The 19,404-nt window shown below is 51.3% G+C and overlaps 1 protein-coding gene across 1 annotated transcript in view; it reads right to left on the bottom strand.

Annotated features, from left to right (window-relative positions):
- The window catches only part of samd1b (sterile alpha motif domain containing 1b), a 66,064-nt gene extending 47,303 nt beyond the window's left edge, over positions 1 to 18,761 (bottom strand). The window contains exons 1-3 of the mRNA XM_038784693.1: positions 18,301 to 18,761; positions 8,201 to 8,648; positions 253 to 338 (exon numbers count right to left, since the gene is read on the bottom strand). Of these exons, the coding sequence (XP_038640621.1) occupies positions 253 to 338; positions 8,201 to 8,648; positions 18,301 to 18,708 (942 nt within the window). The 5' untranslated portion in view covers positions 18,709 to 18,761. The remainder of the gene's footprint in view (positions 1 to 252; positions 339 to 8,200; positions 8,649 to 18,300) is intronic.
- Positions 18,762 to 19,404: the final 643 nt, after the last annotated feature.

The raw sequence follows: 19,404 nt of genomic DNA, 5'->3' as shown, positions 1-19,404 counted from the left end.
AGCCTATGTCCTTCCCCCTCTCCCATCCACTTGAACCGCATCCCCATCTGTGCCCCATTGCCCCCCCCCCTCCCCCCCCCCCCCCGTACCAATTCCCTTCCCATGTCCCTCCCCCTCTAACCCATCCTGCACTTTTTCCAAATTGGGAGGGGGGGGGGGGGGGGAAGATCAGAATCCCAGGAATCGGTGGGGAAAGAAGACCCCTGAGCTATGATTAACACGTCAAAAGGAGGAAAATGCCGCAATACTCACTTCCGGCACATCGTGGGACACCTCACTGGAATCACACAGCTTGGCTTCCTCGTGAGCATTTCGCCCCAGGTCAGGCTCTGTCTCCCCTGTAACGTGAAGGAAAAGAAATAAAACGTGCAAAACACTGACCGGAACTTATGTGAGCGCAATGATTGAGGCGCACTGAGAGCGGGCAGGATTCCGAATCCAGGAACAAGAGAATTCAATCAGGAACACTCCGGTTGATCCAATCCTGGCTACTCAAGCCCACGGGGGAGGGGGAAAGAGGGGAGAGGTGATGTTGAAGTTGATGGAGGGAGTGAATGTTGAAGTTGGTGGAGGGAGTGAATGTTGAAGTTGGTGGAGGGAGTGAATGTTGAAGTTGGTGGAGGGAGTGATGTGGAGGGAGTGTATGTTGAAGTTGGTGGAGGGAGTGAATGTTAAAGTTGGTGGAGGGAGCGAATGTTGAAGTTGGTGGAGGGAGTGATGTGGAGGGAATGTATGTTGAAGTTGGTGGAGGGAGTGATGTGGAGAGAGTGAATGTTGAAGTTGGTGGAGGGAGTGATGTGGAGGGAGTGAATGTTGAAGTTGGTGGAGGGAGTGAATGTTGAAGTTGGTGGAGGGAGTGATGTGGAGGGAGTGAATGTTGAAGTTGGTGGAGGGAGTGAATGATGAAGTTGGTGGAGGGAGTGAATGTTGAAGTTGGAGGGAGTGATGTGGAGGGAGTGAATGTTGAAGATGGAGGGAGTGATGTGGAGGGAGTGAATGTTGAAGTTGGTGGAGGGAGTGAATGTTGAAGTTGGTGGAGGGAGTGAATGTTGAAGATGGAGGGAGTGATGTGGAGGGAGTGAATGTTGAAGTTGGTGGAGGGAGTGATGTGGAGGGAGTGAATGTTGAAGTTGGTGGAGGGAGTGAATGTTGAAGTTGGTGGAGGGAGTGATGTGGAAGGAGTGAATGTTGAAGTTGGTGGAGGGAGTGAATGTTGAAGTTGGTGGAGGGAGTGAATGTTGAAGTTGGTGGAGGGAGTGAATGTTGAAGTTGGTGGAGGGAGTGAATGTTGAAGTTGGTGGAGGGAGTGATGTGGAGGGAGTGAATGTTGAAGTTGGTGGAGGGAGTGAATGTTGAAGTTGGTGGAGGGAGTGAATGTTGAAGTTGGTGGAGGGAGTGAATGTTGAAGTTGGTGGAGGGAGTGAATGTTGAAGTTGGTGTTAGGAGTGCTCATCAAGCCAGCTGTGTCTTAGAATAGAATCCCGACAGTGCAGAAGGAGGCCATTCGGCCCATCAACCCTACCTAGTGTCCTTACCTTGATTCCCTTGAAGGCATTGATAGGATTTACTTCAATAGTTCATTTTGGTAACAAGCTCTTACCCCTGTCTGGGTAAAGTTGTTTCTCCAGAATTCCCTGTTGGATTTATTTGTGACTATATAGGGCCCCGAGTCTTGATCCCCTCACAAGTTGAATTATCTTCCCTACGTCGATCCTAATGAACCCATCACCATTGTAAAGACCTCTACTAGGTCTCCCGGCCTTCTCTCTCCCAGAGGAAAGAGGCTCATTCAGTTCCGTCCTCTCACTTCTGGTATCATTCTTGTGCATCTTATTTTCACTTTCTCCAGTATTTTACAGTCTTTGGCATGTCGTACAGAGATCAGATCGGTGCACAGCACTCCCAGAAGCTCTGCCAAGGTTTGACACAGGTCTAAACATCTCTTCTTCTGAATTCTCATCCTCACACAGCCCAAAGTTTCACTGGCATTTTGGGGCCTGATGAAATGGTGCCTCTAGTTGTGGTTATTTTTACCTCTAACCCCCCCCCCCCCAGAACTGTCTCCTTCTCACCCCATTAAGAATATGATTTCCCAAAGAGTAGGTCTTTATTAAATGACCCAAAACACCAATTCCTGACCCCCCCCCGGATACTGTCTCAGTACAATCAACGTTTTGCAATACGAGTTGAGCAGAGAGATAAACAAGGTCTGCCTTCTCCTGCGTGAGAGGAAACATCATCTGACAACTTCTGTTGCTGCGATCTGAACACACCCTAAAGTAACCTCACCCAATTAAATAGAGGATTGAGGAGAAAAAAGAAGGTCGTGTTCGGACACAATTAATGTGGCGATACAGGCAATGCAGTACGGAACAAGACTGTATAACGTTGTATAGAACCGTGTAAACACACTTTTCAGAGGCACCTCTGAACAGGCAGCAGGAGGGGTGACGAAACGTTCCTGAGCTCCGATTGTGGGTTCAAATCCCACTCCAGGAGGGAATGCCTGGGAGGGGGCAGAGGGGGCGCTGGCGGGGGGGTGGTTGGAGGCTGGGGCGGGGCAGAGGGGGCGCTGGGGCTGGGCAGGGTGGGCACCGGGGTGGGGGGGTGTGTGTGGATGCCGGGGAGGGGCAGAGGGGGCGCTGGCGCGGGGGGGGGGGGGTTGGACGCTGGGGCGGGGCAGAGGGGGCGCTGGGGCTGGGCAGGGCGGGCACCGGGGTGGGGGGGGGGTGTGTGTGGCTGCCGGGGAGGGGCAGAGGGGGCGCTGGCGGGGGGGGGGGGGTTTGGACGCTGGGGCGGGGCAGAGGGGGCGCTGGGGCTGGGCAGGGCGGGCACCGGGGTGGGGGGGGTTGGATGCCGGGGAGGGGCAGAATGGCAGGGCAAAGGGGTCACTGTGGTGGGGGGGGTTGGAGCCATCTAGGGTGGCCACTTCCAGAATACAAAATGGATGTTTGCAAAGACTATAGTGACACACGGACAATGCTAAGAAAGCAGGCAGGCACAGAGCCTGGGTGCTTATTGAGAAGGCAACTCCCAGACGAGACTGAAACTGTGGGTCAATTAGCATATTGATGGCCCATCTCCGGGAACAAAGGAATGACACTCAAGTAACTGATACTAAGGCAGACACCCCGGCGCCAGAAAGACACAAAGCAAGGCCAACGGCCACCTAGGACACGCCCAGCCATCAGGGCACCCACCCCTTTATTGGTCGAGATCGATACCAATGATCAGGATGCGGCCCAATTAATCGGGGCCAAGTTCAAGGCCAGCCCAAAGCGTGCGAAGCCCCTTTGGGTATAAGAAGAAACCCCCGAGAGAGAATCGCTCTCTTGGACTCGGCTCTCGAAGCGGAGAGATCCGTCCACCAGCTGCACCAGAAGCAGTAAGTCCAAGGTCAACGCTCGCTATCAGACGGACGCCCTTAGCTGTTCTCCTGTTACCTCCTCGAACCCAACAACCTCAGATCCGAACGGCCACTGTTCCTCTGACTGAGTGGGCACCCAAAGTTAAGTATAGGCGTTAGCGTTAGAGATAGTTTAGTTTATGGTATCTGTGCATGAGTAGATATTACTGTGTGTGTAACTAAATAGTATTAACTTTGAACTAACTAACTGGTGCATTGGTTCTTTGATCAGTATTCGGGTTTGAACCGTGTGGCGGTATCGAAAGATACCTGGCGACTCTAGAGCAAACATAATCAGGATGAAGGAAGGCGACCATATTGACCGACATATTTAGAACCAGATAAATATAGCAACAGTGTGTGGACGCTGGGGCGGGGCAGAGGGAGCGGTTTGAGGAGTTGTTGCAGATTGTTAGATTAGATTAATGATTTAGGTGAAAGAGGGGATTGTGTGCAGAAAGTAGTTGCATTTGGACTTGCCGCCTCCTGCACCAACAGTTTAGTTTCAGCGACTGGAGTACAATGGTCTCGTTGCACATTCCTTTCTCTCATTGAAATCATTCATATATATTGGGAATAGATAGTGTCCTAGCACCGATCCCTGCATACACCGCTAGTGACTGCCTACCATTCTTCACATACCTGTAGAAACTTTTACAGTCTGTTTTTATATTCCCCACTCTCGGACTCTATTGTCTCCCTTTTCCTCCTTCTCAATCAATCCCTTTGTCCATCTTTGCTGAATTTTAAACTGCTCCCAATCCTCAGCTCTGCTGTTTTTTCTTGGCCAATATGTATCATTCTTCCTTGGATCTAATACTCTTTCTAATTTCCCTTGTAAGACATGGTTTGGCCACCTTTCCTGTTTTATTTCTGTGCCAGGCGGGAATGAACAATTGTTGAAGTTCACCCCTGTGCTCTTTGAATGTTTGCCATTGCCTATCCAACTTTAAGGAATGTCCCCAATCCATGTTTCATCAAGATGGAGAGTGACGTAGTTGATTCTGAGACTAGGGTCCCGAAATGTAATGAAGGAAACTACGATGATATGAGGGACGAGTTGGCTATGATCGATTGGGAAACTTTACTTAAAGGGATGACTGTGCACATGTTCATAGGGGCTGGTTTAGCACACTGGGCTAAATCGCTGGCTTTGAAAGCAGACCAAGGCAGGCCAGCAGCACGGTTCGATTCCCGTAACGGCCTCCCCAAACAGGCGCCGGAATGTGGCGACTAGGAGCTTTTCACAGTAACTTCATTGAAGCCTACCCGTGAGAATAAGCGATTTAAATTTCATTTCATACCCGCTGCCATTTTAGTTTAAACCCTCGCCAACCACTGTGGCAAATACTCCCCCGAGGACATCGGTCCTGCCCCTGCCCAGGTGGGACCCGCCCAGTTTGTACTGGTTCCACCTCACCCAGAACCAGTCCCAAAGTCCCATGAATCTGAAACCCTTCATACCATCCCTTCAGCTACATATTCATCCGATATATCCTATTTCTACTCTGACCAGCACGTGGCACTGGTCGTGATTCTGAGATCACCTAACTTTGAGGTCCCACGTTTCATCTTCCTAAGTTCCTACACACTGCTTTTAGTACCTCATCCCATTTTTTAACCTATATCGTTTGTGCCAATGCATACCACAATCACTAGCTGTTTACCCTCCCCCTCCAGAACGTCCTGTAGCCACTCCAAGACATCCTTGACCAGAGAACCAGGAAGGCAACATATCCATCCTGGAGTCTCGTCTGCGGCCACAGAAACACCCCATCTATTCCCCTTACAATTGAATCCCCGATAACTATTGAATTCCCACACCTTTTACTCCTTTCTTGTGCAGCAGTCAACCATGGTGCAGCACATTTTTATAAATAAATTTAAAGTACCCAATTTTGTTTTCTCAATTAAGGGGCAATTTAGCCTGGCCAATCCACCTACCCTGCACATCTTTGGGTTGTGGGGGTGAGACCCACGCCGACACGGGGAGAATGTGCAAACTCTACACCGACAGTGACCCGGGGCCGGGACCGAACCCGGGTCCTCGGCGCTGCGAGGCAGCAGTGCTAACCACTGCGCCGCCCGAGAAATATCAGATTTATTCGTGAGGAGCAGCTGAATATTTCCTTTTTGCTGTAATGGAGAAGGTAAATACCAGAGGTTGGTTTCGATCCATTGATCTCTGGGTTATGGGCCCAGCGCACTTCCACTGCGTCACTCTGCTCTCCCACTGGTGCAACAAATTTGGCGGTTGCTGCTTTCCCCAGAGAGATCGTTCCCCCACAGTATCCAAAGTGATAGATCTGTTTTGTAGGAGAATGGCCACAGGAGATTCCTGCAGGTCCTGCCTCGTCCCCTTGCTCTGCCTGGTGGTCATTCATTCCCTTCCTGCCCGTGGAGTCCTAGCCTCTGGTGTGCTGTCCACAATACTCTCTACCTCGCGGATGCTCCACAGTGACCCCGGCCGCCACTCCAGCACCGAAACCTGGGTTTCCAGGAACTGCAGCTGGAGATACTTCCTGTACACATGCTGGTCCTGGGCACTGGAAAAACTCCCGGCTTCCCACATAGAGCAGGAGGAACACACCACGGCTTTGGGCTCTCCTGCCGTGACTTTAAATTAAACCTTTTGGAAGATAATTAAAATCAAATCGTATCAGTTCTCTCAGGCCACCCTTCCCTGCTCCTTGTCACTCCCCAACATAGCCCTTAAAAACAGTAGACCACAAAGTTTGGACTTTACAAACTATAAGCGATATTAGTGGTAAATCCCGACCCAATTGTACTCTCCCAATCAGCTGTTTCCACTTGCCCCGCGTCAGCTTTGAATCCTGATGCCACTTCAGGATTTCCAAACTTGTGCTCCTTGCTCAGTCTCGCTCTTTCTTGCGCTCTCCCCCCCCCCCCCCATCCCTCCGGCTCCGCTCTCAGTCTCGCTCTTTCTTGCGGTCTCCCCCCCCCCCCCCCCCCCCACCCCTCCGGCTCCGCTCTCAGTCTCGCTCTTTCTCCTCCACGGTTCCACTCTCAGTCTCGCTGTTTCTCGCACTTTTATCTCCCAGGCTCCGCTCTCCGTCTTGCTCTTTCTCACTCTGTTATCCTCCTGGCCCCGCGCTCAGTCTCGCTCTTTCACGCTCTTTTCTCTCCCGGCTCTGCTCTCAGTCTCATTATTGCTGCACTATTGAGGCCACATCTGGAATATTATGTGTAGTTTTGGTCTCCTTATCCGAGGAAGGATGTTCTTGCTGTATAGGGTGTGCAGCGAAGGTTTAACAGGCCGATTCCTGGGACTGGCGTACGAGGAGAGATTGAGTTGGTTAGAATTGTATTCGTTGGGAGTTCAGAAGAACGAGGGGGCGAATCTCATAGTAACCTTCGAACAGCACTGGACAGGGTGGATTCAGGGAGGATGGTGGGCGGGTCCAGAACCAGGGGTCACAGTCTGAGGACAAGGCTGACATTTAGGAGGGAGCTGAGGAGCAATTTCTTCACCCAAAGAGAAGGGGGGGGGGAGAGGAATTAGGCTGTTGAGTTGGATGATCAGCCACGATCGTGATGAATGGCGGAGCAGGCTAGAAGGGCCGAACGGCCTCCTCCTGCTCCTATTTTCTATGTATCTAAGTAGCAAGTTGTAATGGCTAGTCGGATTCGGTGTTCCTGGAGGGATACCTGCTGGCCAGACAGAACTCCGATGGGCTATAGGAGCAGGAGGATACACAGTTCCTTGATCGCACTCTGCCTCAATATCAGAAGGCTGATCTCCTATCCCACTTTGCTGCCCTATCCCACCCCCATATCCATTGATTTCTATGGATAGACACAGCAAGCTGTATGAGAGTGAAAAAAAAGAGGATTAAGGGCTACCTTAAAACTCAAAAGGTTACCCCAGAACAATACTATGTATATTCCTTAATAATTTAATATCACTGCAAATATGATTCTGGGGTTGAAACATTAAGTGTTGCAGTCAACACAACATCGCAATGGCGATAAATCACTGACCCATCCCACCTTCGGTTAACCCACTCATTTCATGTTCTTGTGAATAGTTTTACATGAAATACAGATTTAGGGGAATGTATGCCAAACTGCCGATTTAACAATAGGGAGTACTCTGCTAAAGCTTCTGACATTAAAACTTTATTTCTGTCATTAAAACGTTATGTTATGAAGCTTCACGGCACGGTGGCACAGTGGGTTAGCACTGCTGCATCACAGCGCCAGGGTCCCGGGTTCAATTCCGGCCTCGGGTCACTGTCTGTGTGGAGTCTGCACGTTCTCCCCGTGTCTGCTTGGGTTTCCTCCGGGTGATCCGGTTTCCCCCCGCAGTCCAAAGATGTGCAGGTTAGGTGGATTGGCCATGCTAAATTGCTCCTTAGTGAAAAATGAAAAAAAAAAAGAAAATCGCTTATTGTCACGAGTAGGCTTCGAATGAAGTTACTGTGAAAAGCCCCTAGTCGCCACATTCCGGCGCCTGTTCGGGGAGGCTGGTACAGGAATCGAACCGTGCTGCTGGCTTGCCTTGGTCTTCTTTCAAAGCCAGCGATTTAGCCCAGTGAGCTAAACAGCCCCCGAGTGTCCAGGGTTGTCAAGATTAGGTGGGGTTTTGGGGGTAGGACGGGGGAGTGGGCCGAGATAAGGGGCTCTGTCGGAGGGTTGGTGCAGACTCAATGGACCGAATGGTCTCCCTCTGTAGTGCAGGGATTCTATTCTGTGCAAATCACTGGCAGTGGAACCTTGTTCCGGGTCGTGCTACCATTATATTGCCCTCCACCAGCTCTAAATCCAAGTTACCTTGATTGGTGCAGGGTTCCTGGGAGCGTTCCTCACCCTCCGCCACAGGGAATGATTCTTCAGACGAGCCAACATTGCCTGACCCGTCCGGAGAGAGTCGCTCTTGCACGGCCTTAACAGCCTCAACGTCGAGCTTCGCCTCGACACCAAGGGGATCCTTGCTCCTGACACTTGGACAACGCGAGGGACTGCGCTCCACGGCCGAAGATGCTTCGACCGGCTGGTCTGCGGGCAGTTCCTCGATGACATCTCCAGCTGGCCGCTCTTCGGGGGTCGGCGGTTTGGTGGCGCTCTCTTCAGTGTCACATTCCTCACTGGCGCAGTCAGTGACCGACGGTACCGGCCCATTCTGCGCCCCACTAAAGGTTTGGTTAACGGAGTCCTGCTCCTCCTGTGGGGCTCCTTCTTCACCATCTGATGGGTCAGCTTCTTTCGATCTCCTGGCCTTCTGCAGAGAGACAAAGCAACAGTGCTCAGACACGGGATGTGCTACAGACATCTTCGACGCGGTGAACCTGACACAGGAAATACACCGAGCTTCGGTTATTGGCACCCGTCTGTCTCGGCAGACGATGGACTGCCCCCGGGGTGTACGCCACTTCTAGACTGGACACTTGTGGTTGCCCATTCAGGAGTGGCAGTGCCATCCTCAGCCAGCACAGATGAATGGCGTTGGTAACGGGAACCACAGTAATTCATCAGTTACCCAACTAGAGACACTACTGAAGATTGAGGAGGGGCCCGACTGAAGTATTGTGATCATAGATCATAGAATTTACAGTGCCGAAGGAGGCCATTTGGCCCATCGAGTCTGCACCGGCTCTTGGAAAGAGCTCCCTACCCAAGGTCAACACCTCCCCCTATCCGCATAACCCAGTAACCCTACCCAACACTAAGGGCAATTTTGGACACTAAGGGCAATTTAGCATGGCCAATCCATCTAACCTTCACATCTTTGGACTGTGGGAGGAAACCGGAGCACCCGGAGGAAACCCACGCAGACACGGGGAGGATGTGCAGACTCCGCACAGACAGTGACCCAAGCCGGAATCGAACCTGGGACCCTGGAGCTGTGAAGCCATTGTGCTAACCACTGTGCTACCCTGCTGCCCTTTGAAGATGATTAAAGGATTTGAGAGGTTAGATGGGGAGAAACTGTTTCCTCCAGAGAGGGAATCCAGAACAAGGGGGATCGATGTTAAGATTGAGGCCAGGCCGATCAGGGGAAATGTGAGGAAACCTGGAACTCTCTTCCCGAAAAATGTTCGGAGCTTCAATTGAAACTTCCTAAATTGAGAGCGATAGATTTTGTCTCAAATAAGGACATTGAGGAACCAAGCTGAGTAGACGGAAGTGAGATACGAGTCAGTATTGATGTAAGAACAATGGCAGAACAGACTCCAGGGATTTTTAAAATCTGCTCTTGCGACTATCGTTGCCCACCTTAAAGTCTAGAAAACCCAAGGACCCTACAAAGAACCAAAATGATATCAGCTCAGTAACGCATCTTTGTACATAACTTCCAACCAATCACGTCAGCAACTGGCGGGGTGAAAGCCAATCGATGAAGATCACCTCTGGGCCAATGAGCTGGAGATATTTCACAGATGAGGATTATAACGGGGCAGAGGTTCGACTTCAATTTTGTCCCCCCTCGCTTGTCGGGATTCACCAATCCGATTGTTCTTTCGCACCGGACGAAAGTCTCACATTCCGATCGCTATCCTGTACTGCTGCAATTCGGGGGACAGGACGGAGGGATTACGGTGAATGTAAAAGATCCCGTGGCACGATTTTGAAGAGGAAGGGGGGGGGGGGGGGGGGGGGTTTCCCTCCCTGCCCAACCAACATCGGTTAAACAAAATCAAGAACCAAATTCCGAAGGTTCGGACTTGAAACATTGGGCGGGATTTTTCCTGCGCATCCCGCCAACGCTGACCCCCCACCCCCCCCCCCCCCCCCCCCCACCCCGCCGACCTGGGGTTTCTGGCAGCAGAGGGTGCAAACAATGGGATCGGTTTCGCTCAGTTGGCTGGGCGGCTGGTTCATGATGCGGAGCGAGGCCAGCAGCGCGGGTTCAATTCCCGCACCGGCTGAGCTGATTCATGCAGGCCCCGCCCTCTCAACCCCGCCCCTCGCCTGAGGTGTGGTGACCCTCAGGTTAAACCACCTCAAAGGGAACTGTGGCGACATTGACATTACCTTGTCTGGTTTAGCTCACTGGGCTAAATCGCTGGCTTTGAAAGCAGACCAAGCAGGCCAGCAGCACGGTTCGATTCCCGTACCGGCCTCCCCGAACAGGCGCCGGAATGTGGCGACTAGGGGCTTTTCACAGTAACTTCATTGAAGCCTACTCGTGACAATAAGAGCATTTCATTTCATTTCATTTCATGGTACGCCCTTTATTCCAATGTGAATTGTCCATTACTCCAGGCTGTTCTGCCATCAGCATTTACGACTGAGCTAACCAACCCCCCCCCCTGTATTATTGCTGTAACGCACCAATGATTCGAGCACCTTTGACTGTACAACCACTAGTGTTTGTGAATGTCAGGTTAGATAGGGTAACGGGGATAGGGCGGGGGAGTGGGTTCGGTGCACACTAGGTAGGGGGGTCTTTCGGAGAGTCGGTGCAGGCTCTTCTTTTTAAAATAAATTTAGAGCACCCAATTCATTTTTTCCATATTAGGGGCAGATTAGCGTGGCCAATCCGCCTACCTTGCACATCTTTGGGTTGTGGGGGGCGAAACCCACACAGACACGGGGAGAATGTGCAAACTCCAGACGGACAGTGACCCAGAGCCGGGATCGAACCCGGGACCTCGGCGCCGTGAGGCAGCAGGGCTGACCCACTGCGCCACCGTGCTATCCCTTGGGTTTGTGCACACACGACGGGCCGAATGGCCTCCTTCTGCACCGTAGGGATTTCATGAGTCCAGTCAATCCGAGCCATTAGTTACCTAATAGGTACAAGGCCATCCTGAATTAGTGCAATACAGTCTGATATTGACATTAGTTAGATGCGGTCTGGACTAACTATTAGCTTGCGAGGGGTAATAAGGAGATAATAATTCCACTGGAGGACACAGATTTGAGAAATGCAATCAAGAGGGAGGGGAGGAGAATTTATTTTAATGCAGCGGCGATCTCGACTGCACTGCCACAGGGAGCAGGATATGGATGGCTATTTCAGCACCAGTAATGGAATGATGGGCCAAATGGCCACGTTCTGTGTCGTGTGAGGCAATGATTAGTCGGAAGCAGTCCAGCATCGGCTGGTGGCAACCCTAATATAGAGTCCACCATTAACTAGGATCACCAAGCCACTCTCAAGAGTCACACAGCCTAGCCCTTTCATGGTCAAGATTGGTTTGAGCCACTAGTTAGACACAGTCCTTCATTAACCCGGGGGCGACAGTCCGACACTAATCTTTAGTTTGACATACCATAGTCTGATATTAATCATTAGCAAGGCGTAGTCCGACACCAACCACTAAACAGACACAGCTCAACATTAACTAGTGGTCACAGTCTAACCCCAGACATTGTCTGGGCAGAGTCTGAAACTAACCCTTAGTTAGTTGATCCAGTACCAACAAATGGGCAGAGTCTGACATTATCATCCATCATACACAGTCAAACACTAACCACCAGTCAGAGTCCAACACCAACCATTAGTTAGACATGGTTTGGTGCCAACTAACTGGCCCTTTCTGACATTAATCAGTCTGACATTAACTAGCGGGTACAGTCTGAGACACGTCGACTGTTAGACAAGTGGAATCTGACACTAACGAATGGGCAATGTCCGAAACTAATCATTACCTCGACACAACGACATTGGCCACACCATTTGTTGGATTATTACTAATAGTTAATTAGACACAGTATTACTTAGATACAGTCCAACACTAACTGATGGACGCAGTCGAAAACTAATGAATGGGTCGGTAGAACATTAAACATAATCCATCAGTTGGACACGGAACAGGTAGACACAGTCCAAGGTGAACTAGTGGGCAGGAAACCATGACTAACTAGTGGGTAGAGTCCTATAGTAACCATTAGATTGGCACAGGCAATATTAAATAGTAGGCACATTCTACAGTGGACACAATCCAACACAAACTAGTGAGCACAGTTCAATAACAACTATTGTTAGAGTACTAACCCAAATATAACTGAGCATAGCCCAGCAGTATAAGAGGTACAGACCGACCCTAACCATTAGTTGAGCAAAATCAACATTAATTGAAATGAAATGAAAATGAAAATCGCTTATTGTCACGAGTAGGCTTCAATGAAATTACTGTGAAAAGCCCCTAGTCGCCACATTCCGGCGCCTGTTGAGGGAAGGCTGGTACGGGAATCGAACCGTGCTGCTGGTCTGCTTTAAAAGCCAGCGATTTAGCTCAGTGAGCTAAACCAGCCCCTAATTCTTGGCCACGGTGAGTCATTAACTGTCATGCAATCTGACACCAATCATTAGCCACAGCCAACATCTATTGCTAATTTGGGAGGGTTCCACAATAACAGTTAATTACAAACGGTCAACACTAACTCCTGTTTCACAGCAACTTCAAGACCAAAATTAATTGGACAACAGTTTGAGACTAACCATTGGTTAGGAAATGTCCTGCACTAACTACGAGGCAAGCACAGTCTGAAACTACCCAGTGGGCAGGTCCACAGTCTTGGCAGTAACCTGCAGTAAGGTCTCTTTCAGTCTAATCATTAGAGACGGTCCAAACGTAACCAGTGGACATGCCACTCCAACGCTAACCAATAGTGAACGCAGTAGTAGTGATCACCCAGCTGTAGGCTGGCATCAACAACTACCAGAGAGCATGCTCTCACACCCTCGCTAACAAGTTGGCACTCCCACAGTAACTAGTTATTACTCCCTTATTGACTAGTTGTTTTTATTCCTGGACTAATTGGTGTCACTACCTCACTAACTAGTTATTATTCCTCGACCAGCTTGTTGTGAGACCCACAGTAACCATTTATTGCTTCTGCACTAACTAGCGGTCACTCCCTCACTAACTAGCTGTCACTCCCTCATGAACTAGCTGCCATTCCCTCACCAACCAGTCACTCCCTTGCTAACTAGCTGTCACTCCCTCACTGACCAGTCACTCCCTCACTAACTAGCTTCACACCCTTACTAACCAGTCACTCCCTCACTAACTAACTGACACTCCCTCACAAACCAGCCACCCCTTCACTAACTAGCTGTCACTCGATCACTAACAAGTCACTCCCACACTAACCAGCTGTCACTCCTTCACTAACCATCTGCCACTCCCTCACATACCAGTCACTCCCTCACTAACCAGTTGTCACTCCCTCACTAACCAGTCACTCCCTCACTAACAAGCTGCCACTCCCTCACTAACCAGTCACTCCCTCACTAACTAGCTGTCACTCCCTCATTAACCAGCTGTCACTCACTCACTAACCAGACACACTCTTACTAACCAGTAACAACTTCACTAACTAGCTGTGACACACTCACTAACTAGCTGTGACTCCCTCACTCACCAGTCACTCTCTCACTAACCAGCTGTCACTCCCTCACGAACCGTTCACTCCATCCCTCACCACTCTCTCTAACTCGCTGTCACTCCCTCATTAACTCGCTGTGACTCTCTCACAAACTAGCTGTGACTCCCTCACTAAAAAGTCACTCTCTCACTAACCAGTCACTCCCTCACTAACTAGAGGTGACACCTTCACTAACTAGCTGTGGCTCCCTCACTAATCAGTCACTCCCTCACTAACCAGCTGGTTCTCCCTAAATAACCAGTCACTCCCTCACTAACCAGTCACTCCCTCACTAACCAGCTGCCACTCCATCACTAACCAGTCACTCCCTCACTAACTAGTCACTCCATCACTAACCAGCTGTCACTCCCTCACGAACCAGCTGTCACTCTCTCACTAATCGGCTGTCGCACCCTCACAAACCAGTCACTCCCTCACTAACTAGCTGTCACTCCCTCGCTAATCAGCTTTCACGCCCTCACTAACCAGTCACTCCTTCACTAACCAGCTTCACTCCCTCACTAACCAGCTTCACTTCCTCACTAACTAGCTGTAAGTCCCTCACTAACCAGTCACTCCCTCACTAACCAGTCACTCCTTCACTAACTAGCTGTCACTCCCTCACTAACCAGTCACTCCCTAACTAACCAGTCACTCCCTCACTAACTAGCGGTGACACCTTCACTAACTAGCTGTGGCTCCCTCACTAATCAGTCACTCCCTCACTAACCAGTCACTTCCTCACTAACCAGCTGGTTCTCCCTAAATAACCAGTCACTCCCTCACTAACCAGTCACTCCCTCAATAACCAGCTGCCACTCCATCACTAACCAGTCACTCCCTCACTAACTAGTCACTCCATCACTAACCAGCTGTCACTCCCTCACGAACCAGCTGTCACTCTCTCACTAATCAGCTGTCGCACCCTCACAAACCAGTCACTCCCTCACTAACTAGCTGTCACTCCCTCGCTAATCAGCTGTCACACCCTCACTAACCAGTCACTCCTTCACTAACCAGCTTCACTCCCTCACTAACCAGCTTCACTTCCTCACTAACTAGCTGTAAGTCCCTCACTAACCAGTCACTCCCTCACTAACCAGTCACTCCTTCACTAACTAGCTGTCACTCCCTCACTAACCAGTCACTCCCTAACTAACCAGTCACTCCCTCACTAACCACTGTCACTCCCTCACTAACCAGCTGTCACTCCATCACTAACCAGCTGTCACTCCCTCACTAACCAGCTGTCACTCCATCACTACCCAGACATTCCATCACCAACCAGTAACTTCATCACTAACCAGCCACTCCCTCACTAACTCACTGTGACACCTTCACTAACTAGCTGTGGCTCCCTCACTAACCAGTCACTCCCTCACTAACCAGCTGCCACTCCCTCACTAACCAGTCACTCCCTCACTAACTAGCTGTCACTCCCTCATTAACCAGCTGTCACTCACTCACTAACCAGACACTCTTACTAACCAGTAACAACCTCACTAACTAGCTGTCACTCCCTCAGTAACCAGTCACTCCCTCACTAACCAGTCACTTCCTCACTAACCAGCTGTTACTCCCTCAATAATCAGTCACTCCCTCACTAACCAGTCACTCCCTCACTAACCAGTCACTCCATAACTAACCAGTCACTCCCTCATTATTTAGCTGTCCCTCCCTCACCTATCAGTCACTCCCTCACTAACCAGTCACTTCCTCACTAACCAGCTGTTACTCCCTCAATAACCAGTCACTCCCTCACTAACCAGTCACTCCCTCACTAACCAGCTGTCACTCCCTCGCTAATCAGCTGTCACTCCCACGCTAACCAGTCACTCCTTCACTAACCAGCTTCACTCCCTCACCAACCAGCTGTCACTTCCTCACTAACTAGCTGTAAGTCCCTCACTAACCAGTGACTCCCTCACTAACTAGCTGTCACTCCCTCACTAACCAGTCACTCCCTAACTAACCAGTCACTCCCTCACTAACCAGCTGTCACTCCCTCACTAACCAGCTGTCACTTCCTCACTAACCAGCTGTCACTCCATCACTAACCAGACATTCCATCACCAACCAGTTACTCCATCACTAACCAGTCACTCCCTCACTAACTCGCTGTCACTCCCTCACTAACTAGCTGTCACTCCCTCACTAACCAGTCACTCCCTCACTAACTCGCTGTCACTCCCTCACTAACTAGCTGTGATTCCCTCACTAACCAGTCACTCTCCCACTAACCAGTCACTCCCTCACTAACTAGCTGTGACTCCCTCACTCACCAGTCACTCCCTCACTAACCAGCTGTCACTCCCTCATGAACCGGTCACTCCAACACTTACCAGTCGCTCTCTCACTAACTCGCTGTCACTCCCTCATTAACTAGCTTTGGGCAGCACGATAGCATTGTGGATAGCACAATCGCTTCACAGCTCCAGGGTCCCAGGTTCGATCCCGGCTTGGGTCACTGTGCGAAGTCTGCACATCGTTCCCGTGTGTGCGTGGGTTTCATCCGGGTGCTCCGGTTTCCTCCCACAGTCAAAAGATGTGCAGGTTAGGTGAATTGGCCATGATAAATTGCCCTTAGTGTCCAAAATTGCCCTTAGTGTTGGGTGGGGTTACTGTGTTATGGGGATAGGGTGGAGGTGTTAACCTTGGGTAGGGTGTCCTTTCCAGGAGCCGCTGCAGACTCGATGGGCCGAATGGCCTCCTTCTGCACTGTAAATTCTATGTAATTCTATGTACACTCGCTGTCACTCCCCCACCAACTAGCTGTGACTCCCTCACTAACAAGTCACTCTCTCACTAACCAGTCACTCCCTCATTAACTAGCTGTGACACCTTCACTAACTAGTTGTGGCTCCCTCACTAACCAGTCACTCCCTCACTAACTAGCTGTGACAATTTCACTAACTAGCCGTGGCTCCCTCACTAATCAGTCACTCCCCCACTAACTCGCTGTCACTCCATCACTAACCAGTCAATCCCTCACTAACTACCTGTGACTCCCTCACTAACCAGTCACTCCCTCGCTAACTAGCTGTCACTCCCTCACTAACCAGTCACTCCCTCACTAACTAGCTGTCACTCCCTCACTAACCAGTTACACCCTCACTAACTAGCTGTGACACACTCACTAACTAGCTGTGACTCCCTCACTCACCAGTCACTCCTTCACTAACCAGCTGTCACTCTCACAAACCGGTCACTCCATCACTCACCAGTCACTCTCTCACTAACTCGCTGTCACTCCCTCATTAACTCGCTGTCCCTCCCTCACTAACTAGCTGTGACTCCCTCACTAACATGTCACTCTCTCACTAACCAGTCACTCCCTCACTAACTAGCTGTGACACCCTCACTAACTAGCTGTGGCTCCCTCACTAACCGGTCACTCCCTAACTAACTCGTGTCACTCCCTCACTAACCAGTTACTCCCTCTCTAACTACCTGTGACTCCCTCACTAACCAGTCACTCCCTCACTAACCAGTCACTCCCTCACTAACTAGCTGTCACTCCCTCACTATCTAGCTGTCACTCCCACTAACCAGTCACTCCCTCACTAACCAGCTGTCACTCTCACCATCCAGTCACTCCCTCACTAACTATCTGTCACTTCTAACCAGTCACTCTCTCACTAACCAGTCACTCCCTCACTAACCAGCTGTCACTTCCTCACTAACCAGTCACTCCCTCACTAACTAGCTGTGACTCCCTCACTAACTACATGTGACTCCCTCACTAACTAGCTGTCACTCCCTCAGTAACCAGTCACTCCCTCACTAACCGGTCACTCCCTAACTAACTCGCTGTCACTCCCTCACTAACCAGTCACTCCCTCACTAACTAGCTGTCACTTCTAACCGGTCACTCCCTCACTAACTAGCTGTGACTCCCTCACTAACTAGCTATCACTCACTCAGTAACCAGTCACTCCCTCACTAACCGGTCACTCCCTAACTAACTAGCTGTCACTCCCTCACTAACCAGTCACTCCCTCACTAACCGGTCACTCCCTAACTAACTTGCTGTCACTCCCTCACTAACCAGTCACTCCCTCACTAACGAGCTGTCACTCCCTCAGTAACCAGTCACTCCCTCACTAACCAGTCACTCCCTCACTAGCTAGCTGTCACTTCTAACCAGTCACTCCCTCACTAACCAGTCACTCCCTCACTAACTAGCTGTCACTCCCTCACTAACCAGTCACTCCCTCAGTAACCAGTCACTCCCTCAGTAACTAGCTGTCACTCCCTCACTAACCAGTCACCCCCTCACTAACCAGTCACTCCCTCAGTAACCAGTCACTCCCTCACTAACTAGCTGTCACTCCCTCACTAACCAGTCACTCCCTCACTAACCAGCTGTCACTCCCTCACTAACCAGTCACCCCCTCACTAACCAGTCACTCCCTCAGTAACCAGTCACTCCCTCACTAACCAGTCACTCCCTCAGTAACCAGTCACTCCCTCACTAGCTAGCTGTCACTCCCTCAGTAACCAGTCACTCCCTCAGTAACCAGTCACTCCCTCACTAACTAGCTGTCACTCGCCTTGCGCTCAGTGCCGGTTCCGGGCTCGGGGATCCTCCTCCGGCTCCCGGTGCCGCTCCGCTCCGCCGGCCGCTGCCTCCTGCCTCCGGCCGGGTCCACCTGCTGCTGGCGGTGCCCCCTGAGGCGGGCTCGGGTCAGCACGGCGTGGGGCTGGGGCTGCCCCCGCTCGGCTGGCGGCGGCGCCGCCGCCCGCTCGGCGCTGCGGTAAGAGTGCGAACCCTTGTAGCTGACCCGCAGCACGGTGCGGGAGCGCAGCAGCCGCTCCAGCTGGCGCCGGGTGCGGCTGGGGGCCAGCCCGTGCCTCCGCTGCACCATCTTACAGATCCGCTCCAGGTCCGGCCGAGCCTTCCGGCACCGCAGCGACTCGATGGTGTCCAGGATCCACTGCTTGCACTCGGCCTCCGACATCCCGCAGCCGGCGCTGCCCCCAGCTCTCCCCGTCCTGCCTCCCACCCCCCAGCGCCCCGCTCTGCCCAAGGCGGAAGCGCCGCTCCCCGCTCCACCTCCCGGGCGGGCGGAGCTCCCGCATCGGGCGGCTGCCACACATGGCAGAGGGGCAAAGACCATCCTGCAGCCTGGACTGGAAAATAACCCCCACCTACCTGCTGTCTGATAGACCCCCAAACAGGGGGAACGTCAATCCCAAACAGGGGGAACGTCAATCCCAAACTTGGGAAATATGCATCCCAAACAGGGGGAACGTCAATCCCAAACTTGGGAAATATGCATCCCAAACAGGGGGAACGTGAATCCCAAACAGGGGGAACGTCAATCCCAAACAGGGGGAACGTCAATCCCAAACAGGGGGACATGAATCCCAGACAGGGGGAACGTCAATCCCAAACAGGGGGAACGTCAATCCCAAACAGGAGGAACGTCAATCCCAAACTTGGGAAATATGCATCCCAAATAGGGGGAAACGTCAATCCCAAACAGGGGGAACGTCAATCCCAAACAGGGGGAACGTCAATCCCAAACTTGGGAAATATGCATCCCAAACAGGAGGAACGTGAATCCCAAACAGGGGGAAGTTGAATCCCAAACTTGGGTAATATGAATCCCAAACAGGGGGAACGTCAAACCCAAACTTGGGAAATATGCATC

The sequence above is a fragment of the Scyliorhinus canicula genome, chromosome 25, assembly GCF_902713615.1.
Source record: "Scyliorhinus canicula chromosome 25, sScyCan1.1, whole genome shotgun sequence".
NCBI classification, from domain to species: Eukaryota; Metazoa; Chordata; class Chondrichthyes; order Carcharhiniformes; family Scyliorhinidae; genus Scyliorhinus; species Scyliorhinus canicula.
Note: the sequence above shows the minus strand (reverse complement) of the source record. Positions and strands in the feature narration are given on the sequence as shown.